Here is an 8,877-nt window from a genome sequence, read left to right as displayed (position 1 = left end):
GAGTTGTCTTTCTCTTTGACAGCCTGAAGGCACCAAGAGCTCTAAAAAGTGCTCAGGCTGTGGTGGGGGTGCCCTCACATCACCCCAGCTTCCCAGCCCTCTGAGTCCTCTGGTTTTTAAATTTAATAGGTTTTCCACCACTATAATACTTCCTTCTGCACAGGAAAAATACAGGCTCTTCCATGACTGGCTACTCTGAAGGTCTGGGTTGGTTTTGTTCCAACTGGTTTCCCATGGAGCATCTCCAGAGCAGGAAGTTGTGGCCCTGAAACTTGTCCTCTGCCCTGCCCACCCCCTCCTCACTCAGCCAAAGACACGAACCTTTTACATAAGAATGTTTATTGACAGAAATACATGATGCTCTCAAAATATATTTGTAGGAAAATGCAAGAATAATCTCTTACAATCCAGTTCCTCAGTAAATTCCAGTGTAAATCAGACTCCTGTCCCCATGAGAGATGCTGCTACACACAGTAAGTAAGAGCTCTACTCTATGTGCAAGGTTCAACAGGTAACCACCTGGGGAATTAGGTTTTCCTTCTCCAGTCCCTCATGGATTATGACTTCTGTGTGTCTTCTGTAGGCAGCAGTCACAGTATCAACCTCATCAGCTGGGTCATGGCACTGTGAGCGGAAGATAAAATGTTCCTAAAGTATTTACACATTTCCTCATGAATCTGAAAATAGAAAAGTCTCTTGCAAGGACATCTGAGCTGCTTGTAAAGCTCTCGCCGAGAGGTAAGAGCAGGAATCTCTTTGTACAATGTGTGGGATGTTAAAGCTGTTTTGGGGGAGAGAAGAGGAGCACAGGGAAGGGAGGAAGGAAATGCCTGGGTAAATCTTTTTTTTTATTTCTTATTTTTGGTCTAACAATTATGGCTACACTCTACGAAGGGAAGGGTTAAGGCCAAAGATGCTCATTGCTGCATTTCCTACCTGATTTTTTTTTTAATTCCAAAAAAAGAATGTTCTCAACATTAAAAAAAAAAAAAAAAAGTACTCTTTTCTTTTCCTGTGGAAATAGTTCTTTTAAATAGGGGAAGGAAAATCTACTATAAAATATTAGTGGTTTAAAAATACGGTGTCTGGAAAAATAAATAAATGTACAATTCCTATTCAAATATAAATCACTATAAGCACTTGCTGAGCAGTTAACATCCTCACTGGTCTCTGCTCGGAAAGATTTAAGGTTACTTGATCTCAAGCCTCTGTAGGGTTCTCTTGGAAAGTCTTTGGACCTGACTCATTAAAGCACTTTGGCATCTCTCTGCTGGGAAGGGGGGATCTTTAGGCACATCCAAAGCCCAGTGCCTGGAGATGCCCTGCCAGGGTGTCCTTGTGGCAGCTCCAGCCCTGGTGGCCACAGCAGCGCTGCTGCCCTGGTTTCACTGTGTTTGTTTTCTGGGAAGGACAGAGATGTGAGGTCATGGACCTGCTGTTTGTCTGTCAGGGCAGCTGGGAGGTCACAGTGCTCACAAGAGCAGTGCTGGATGCCAAGGGCTGTTCTCTGAGACTCATGGACACGTTGAAGAGCTGAACTTGATGCTGCCAGAACAGGAACAAAGCCATGGCACAAAGTTACCTGGGCAAGAGGTGTTTTTCTACTTCATGTCAAATTTTAATCCCCTACCAGGCTGGCCTTTAGCTTTTTCTTTCTTTTTTTTCCTTTTTTTTAAGATTTTTTTTTTTTTTACATTTATTTTATTTATTATTTCCCCTCCCCTCCAGAATTACTTCCCCATAGTGCAGTGCACAGGTAAGTGAAGTGTGCAGAATACATTGCTAATGAATAGCAGGAATATTTACATACAAAAATATAAAGGTTTGAACACTTCAGGCTCTGCCCTTCAGTGCAGGACAGAAGGGGGAAGAGCCACTTGTATCTTCTGCCAGCACCTGTCCTGGGGCTGAGCCAAACACCCTGATCCTCTCCTTCCTGAGTACTCCCAACTCCACCAGGCTTTCTCCAAGCTTGGCTCTGCTTTTCCCCTCATCCAGGGCAGCAGATCCCAGTCAGGTTGACTTGGTGGCAGAGCCCAGAGGAAATCTCCCTGTTGTGCCTTGGTTTATGGCAAGCAGAGGAGAAGGGCTGTGTTTGGGCATTGCTCTTATCTGCAGCTCCTCTGGCTGGCAGAGGGTTTGGGACAAGCACCATCCTCACCCTGGGAGGGGGACTCAGCCAAGTGACCTTCTGGTCCTCGTGTGCTGGAGGATGGACCCCAGCTGGAGGAGGATCCCTGCCTCTGCCAGGACTGAGCTGCTTCACCAGAGCAAAGGCATGAAACTCTCCTCAACCTTTCAGAGCCATTTAGGAGCTGTGGTGGGGAGTCAAAATCCAGAAATGGCCTCAGTCCAGCCATGGTTTTCTTCTCCCATTTAAAGGCTTCAGCAAAGGGAGACCTGGGTGACAGACCAAGGGCTGCAGGACAAAGCTCAGTCCCAGCTTCACTGCTGAGCTGGAAGTTGCTTTGCAGGTCTCTGTGATTTTAGTGGCTTGTGAAGAAGAGCTTGAGAACGTGGGCTGAGCTTTTAAACCTCGAGGGGATGAAACACCAAGGGACATCTGAATGCCATCAAGCTCCCTGGCTCACATTCTGCTGCTCTTTTACCTCTTCTGCTGCTCATGCTGGAAATGTGCCCTCAAAAATCACAAACCATAGTGGTGCATGTGTCCCACAGTCTCGTGGAGGATGGATGAGGGCTGTGAGATGCTGCTGTGTAATTCCTGGAAGGCAAGTGATCCTTCTGTAGGGAAATGCAGCACCAGAGCTGGGTTCCTGCACCACAAAACCCCCAACATCACACCTGGGCTAGAGACCAGGCATCACTCTTGCTCTCCACACCCTTCCTAAGAGGGATGAACTCAGGGAGTTCCTCCTTTTCCTCTCCCTCCACCTCAACCTTTCAAAACAAGAAGCTGCTGCACCTCTGTCTATCTCCAGGTGGGTGCAGGATCTGTTCCACATCCCTTGGCAGAGGGGCTGAGCATCACTTGGCACTGCTGCATCCCTGCCATCCTGCTGGGATGCATCCATTTGCCTATGGCACAACGAGGGGCTCTTGTGCGTTTCAGCTCTGAGCAGAGGATGGAAACTGGATTAAAAACAAACAGGTTGTTCCAGCTTTTTTCCCTCACTACCTGGGTGTCAGGGAGGGCAGGGTGATGACTAAACAGCGTGGGCCAGAGGATTTGTCGAGCTGTAATTGCCAAGTGCTGCTTTGCTGTCAGATGTGCTCCATCTCCCATCCTATTTACTTTATTTCTCTTGATTTTTGAGTCACTCCGTAGCTGGAGGGTGCAGCTGGCGTGGTCAGATGTGGAGAGGGGACGTGCTTGGAGGAGACCAGCAGCTCCTCAGGAGCAAAGCCACCCTGTTTGCCCATGGCTGGTCATGTCTGGCGTGGGAGGAGGGTGGGGGATGGAGGATGCTTGGCCAGATGTGGCTTGTGTTGATGTGCCCCAGAGGTGTCTTCTCATGTCCTTTCCTCTCCCATCCTGCACCCCATGTGGTGGCACAAGGGGCCACAATTAGCTCATTAAGGGATTTTTTGCTTTTTAGGGGGGATTTTGCCTGATTTTGGAGCTCTGTGTGCATGTGTGTAGGGTTTATGGAATTTTTTTGGGGGGGTGGTTGTTCTTCTCTTGATCAAGTTCTGCATCCTATAAATGCGTGTCCTCCTCTTCCTCCAGGTCCTCCTTCATGAGGGTGTCCAGAGGAACGATCCAGCTGTCCCCCAGCTCACCATTGAGGTTCACCTTCTTCTCCTGCATTTCAGAGGAGGTCTCCATCACCTCCAGCGTGGGGTTGTCGTGGTAGCCGTTCTCCATGGTCTGCATCTCCTCGGTCAGGCGCTGCTATGAGGAAAGAAAACCATAAACCCCACTGAACAACACCCTGGCCATGCTCTGAGTGTCACCTCAGGGCTGTCACCTCCCAGCCAGCCGTGACAGCTGCTCCTTATGGGTTTATGTAACTACACATAGAGACTTTGATGGTGAGGTTGAGGCAGGGGGCAGCAAGGGGATAGCATGGAGCTGGCAAGAGGAAGACTCTGCTGATGATGGAAGGAGGAAAGAGTAGCCAGAGACATGTGGAAAACCTCCAGGAGCAGATGCCAGCTTCAGTTTGTTCCACCCAGGACCTAGGGAAGAGGTTGAGCATCACTGCATCCCTACCTCCCCACTGCCTGCTCTTCCCCTCCCTTTTCTCTCCACCCCTGCCCTTTTCTTAGTTGCTTTATTATTCTTCTCCTTTAGTCAGGGGTAACTCCCACCTGCCAGATCTTGAGCATTATCCCTCCTCATTCTGGAACTCTCAGTGGAAACCATGTAGGGAAAGATGGAATCAGAAACTTTATCACCCTGGTCCTTTGGTGTGATGCCCTTCATCCCTTGGCAGAACCCCAGCCCATCCTAATTTTGCATCCACTTGGGCTCCTGCATCCCTGTCCTTCCCTAGAGGGATTCAGTGGGGAGCTGCAGTCCTTGCTCAGCCTTTTTTGAGAAGCAGAGGGCTCTCAGTGGGTCCTTCATCCCCATCCTTCCCTGGAAGGATTCAGTGGGGAACTGCAGTCCTTGCTCAGCCCTTTTTGGGGAGCCCTGTTAAAATCTTCCTGGATTCACAGCTTGCTCTGTTACAGTGCTCTTAGTAAATGTCAGGAGACAGGCGTGGGAGGGAATCCATGGAGAAGGAGAGGGATGGAGAAGCAAAACTGAAGGCTTGGTGCTGGCAGAGGGGCTGCAAGGGCACTGCTGGGGGTCCCCTGTGTCACTCGTGGCAGGGTGGGGACTGTGGGATGCTCCAAAGCAACGAGGACACACCTGGGCTCTCCCAAGGGCTGCTTCCCTGTGGGATTGCTGATCTCCCACCATGGCAAGGCACCCTCCAGCCATGCAGCGAGGGGAAGGGGGCTGTAAAGCTGGGCTTTAGTCCTGTTAAAAGCTCCTGGGCCCTAGAAAGCACCGGAGGTGAGAGCTGGGGGTGTTACGGATGCGGCGCCCGCCCCTCCGATCCCTGGGTTGGAACTCACATTAAAGATCAGGGCCACATGTCCATCATCAAACCCGGGGACATCAGGGTGGATGTTCTGGGCATTTCCAAGATAAGACAACAGGGAGGGAGGTGGGGGGTGAGGAGGGTTGGAGAAAAAAAAAAAAAAATAGGAAAAATAAAACAAAAAAACAAACTTTCAAGTCATTTTTGGAAACGAAACAGAAGGAGAACAAAAGAAACCACCCAAAAACAAAGCCAGGAAGGAGGAATGTATTTGATTTTCGGAAATGGCATCCCTTGCTTTGGTTTTGCTGTTTTACTCCGTGCCTGGTGGGAATTTGAACCTCTGGAACATCCAAGTTGGACTGGTACCTATTCCTCTGCACCAGGTTATTTTAGGGACACAAGTACCCATTGCTGAAAATAACCATTTCTATGTTTTCTGAACAACATGGGGTGTGTTATGCTGTTATCTGTCCTTGGTGGGATGTTTTGCACCCCAGCCAGGGAGGTTTCATGCAAGGGATGATGAAACTCTGGAAGCTCCAAAGGGGCCACAGTGGAGGTCAAACATTTATTGAGGTCTTGCCTCTTCCCTTATTTCTTCCCAAAAATTCAAGCCTGGAAAGTACAAACAAGTCTTACAGGGGCATTGGTTTGCTCTTCCCTCCCTCCTGTGTTCACCTACCTTGCACTGTAAATATTTAAAGCTTTATCCCTTTTTTTCCTGTGGGGCAGAGGTTGGGATCACTGAGAAAGGATGAGCTGGTCCAGGGGAAAATGGTTCGAAATAGGAGTGAAGTAAGTTTTCTTCTCCATCAGGAAGGCAGTTTACCCTGACTGCATAATATGATTTCATAATTATTTTCCTTTTTTGTTTCTGTCTGTGCTAGAGCTAAATCCTCAGGAACAGCAGGTGGGACCAGTGCAAACCTTGGTGCCCCAGGGTGTGGGAATGGCCAGTCCTTGCAGGTGGATGCTACACTAAAATCACCTAATATTGCTTCCTGAGATAAAAATCACATTATTTTCTCTTTCTGTGTTGGTTCTTTCTTTAAATCCTGCTGCTGCTGCTGCTGCTCTGAAATTTGGCCCTGGCCCAGCTCTTACTAACACTGAGCCCTGCAGTGTTGATGCCCCTCCTGCTGATGCCCTCCTTCTTCCCTGCACACAGCCTGGGGCTCCCAGCCCAGCTCCACTACTTCTAGAAGTATTTTAAGAATTTTTTGAGGGGTACAGCTTGTTTTTTGGAATGGGGTTTTGGACTGAGAAAGCCCTTCTTGTCAAAATTATGACCCAGGGTAGCACCCACTGGGCAAACCAGGAAATCTCCACCAGCAGAGACAGCAACACTGATGGATCCTCATCTCCTGAAGGTGCCTCTGGGATGGGAAAGGTCTTGGGGATGGCTGTCCCAGCCTCTGCCACCTCACCTGGTCCTTCTTCTGGGAGAAGCGCTGGTGGCAGCCGTAGATGGCGGCGATGAGCAGCAGGGAGCCGGCCAGGGTGATGATGGTGATGATCAGGGGCGTGCTGAACTCGTCCTTGATGCTCATGTCCTCCACCATCTTGTCAGAGGTGATGTTGACGATGCCCAGCTGCCACAGAAGGGACAGGTCAGGCTCCTGTGCCACCCACCACTGGGGACATCTGTGGGGCAGCTGTGCTGTGATCAGGGACCCACTCACCTCCTCTAGCCTGTCCTCCTTCTCCTTCAGCTCTGTGAGGACTTCTTCAGAGTCCAAGGGAACTGGGGGAAGGAAAAGGCTTCAGTGAGCACAATAGTGCCACCATCCCCTGGTCAGAGGGGTGACCCAGTTTCTGGAGGAGGTGGATGAAGATGTGTGGGGATGAAGCCAATTCCTGTAGGTGCTTCACAGGCAGACAAGGAGCCAGGATCTGTTCTGGAAGGGGAACAGCCACAGAGCCTCCAAGCCCCACCATCCATCTCCAGTGGGTGATTTATGAGTGAGCCAGGGAGGGGCTGTACCTGGCTCCTCAAGGATTAGTCCCCATTGCCTGGGTGCCCTCCCTGAGGTTGGATGTGGAGTCTGGATCACCCACCCAAGCCCTGCTCTGGTGATGAGGAAGAGCAGGGTGGGGCTCAGGCCTTCCTCTCCCTCATGCTAGGGCAGCAGGATGTCTCCATCTCCCGGGCACCCTGGTCCTAAAGCAACATTTGGGCATCCCCAGGCTGAGCTGGGTATCCCAACAGGGCAAGCTCCTCTCTGTGGTCTTTGGGGAAGGATTTGAACTGGGCACCCAGTTTAACCACCTGGGAGGAATTCTTCCTCCTGGAGACTGTTCAAAATGCCTTGACTCAACATGGCAGAAGGAGCTGGTGCATTCCTTGGGGCACAGAGCTCATTTCTGGGATCATTGTACCATTTCTGGGATGGGGCAGCCATGGGAACAGAGACCTTTGCAAAGCTCTAATAGACCTGAGGGTCCTGCCAAGCCTCCAGCTTGGGGGTCCCCAGTGCCCTTTGTCCCAGTGCCCCGTCCCAGTTCCCCCTGTCCCATTTCCCCTGTCCCAGTGTCCCCTGTCCCAGTGTCTCCTGTCCCATTTCCCCCTGTCCCAGTGTCCCCTGTCCCAGTGTCTCCTGTCCCATTGCCCCTGTCCCAGTTCCCCCTGTCCCATTGCCCCTGTCCCAGTGCTCCTGTCCCATTTCCCCTGTCCCATTTCCCCTGTCCCATTTCCCCTGTCTCAGGGCAGCAGGAGGGGGGTGATACTCACGGTGCAGGAGCACCTGCACAGCCCAGTGCTGGGAGCTGGGCTTGCAGGCCATCAGCACCACCGTGCACGAGTCCCTGCTGGCATCAAACACACGCTGGGCTGTGGAGCAGAAGCTCTCAAAGAAGGAGCTGTTGTTGCTGGCAGTTCTCCACTCAGCCTGCAATGACAGCGAGGGTCAGCACTGCTCCCCCACCCAGGAACACCCCACCCCACTGCCAGGGGTGCAGGAGTCCCATCCTTGCAGAACAGCCCCTGTAAGACTGGCTGTGCCTCTCTGTGCCTTGGTGTGGGTGTCAGGGTGCTGCTGGCTCATGGGCTGGGCTGGTGACCCCAGAGCTCTTTCCCACCCCGCTGGATTCTGTGCTCTTCCCTCATCCCCTCACTGCCCGGCTGCCGCCGGCCCTCCCAGGGAACAGGAAAAGTTTAAAAGGAGTTTCTTTACAAGAAGCCGAGCTCTTGGCTGCCGTTCCTCACCGGGGCCCTGCACCAGCCTTATCTGTGAGCAGCAGCTTTTGGTGTTCCAGGAATAGCAGGTCCCAGAGGGAAGCAGGGCGGGGGGGCTGGGGAGGCCAGGGGGCCACAGCAGGAGCAGGGCAGGGCTGAGCAGCCCCACAGCTCCCCCACAGCCTTCTCCAGCCTTCCTTCCCTCTGTCCCCACCAGCACACGTCCCTGTCCTGCCTAAAACTTCCCCACAGCCTTCTCCAGCCTTCCTTCCCTCTGTCCCCACCAGACACGTCCCTGTCCTGCCTAAAACTTCCCCACAGCTCTGCAGGGAAAAGCGAGAGAGTGTGTCTTGCTTTTGGATGGAATCACAGAACGAATCATGGAGGGACCCAAAACATCATCCAGTTCCACTCCCTGCTGTGGGACCATAGACCAGATTGCTCCAAGCCCCATCCAACCTGGCCTTCAACACTTCCAGGATGGGAAACCACAGCTTCTCTGGGCAAAACAAAGCATCCCTGGAGTGATGGGAGGGCGTGGATGCAGCCCATGCTCCCTCTGTGGTGTTCCTGAGGATTTTTGCTCAATGTTTGCAGCATCTGAGAGCTCACTGAGGTAGAGGGGATCACCTTCCTGCCTGCACAGACCCTGGCGTGTGATGTGGCACTTGGGGACAAGTTAGTGGTGGATTTAGCAGTGCT

General features: G+C 51.7%; 1 protein-coding gene across 1 annotated transcript; it reads right to left on the bottom strand.

The window, feature by feature from the left end:
* Positions 1-320: 320 nt before the first annotated feature.
* On the bottom strand, positions 321-7,906 carry PODXL (podocalyxin like; the record flags this gene model as incomplete). Its single annotated transcript, XM_056515755.1, has 5 exons — positions 321-3,856; positions 5,032-5,088; positions 6,428-6,592; positions 6,683-6,744; positions 7,732-7,906. Coding segments are annotated over 5 exons (654 nt in total), but the record flags the coding sequence as incomplete, so codon positions are not given.
* Between the last annotated feature and the right edge of the window lie 971 nt (positions 7,907-8,877).

The sequence above is a fragment of the Oenanthe melanoleuca genome, unplaced genomic scaffold (assembly GCF_029582105.1).
Source record: "Oenanthe melanoleuca isolate GR-GAL-2019-014 unplaced genomic scaffold, OMel1.0 S059, whole genome shotgun sequence".
NCBI classification, from domain to species: domain Eukaryota; kingdom Metazoa; phylum Chordata; class Aves; order Passeriformes; family Muscicapidae; genus Oenanthe; species Oenanthe melanoleuca.
Note: the sequence above shows the minus strand (reverse complement) of the source record. Positions and strands in the feature narration are given on the sequence as shown.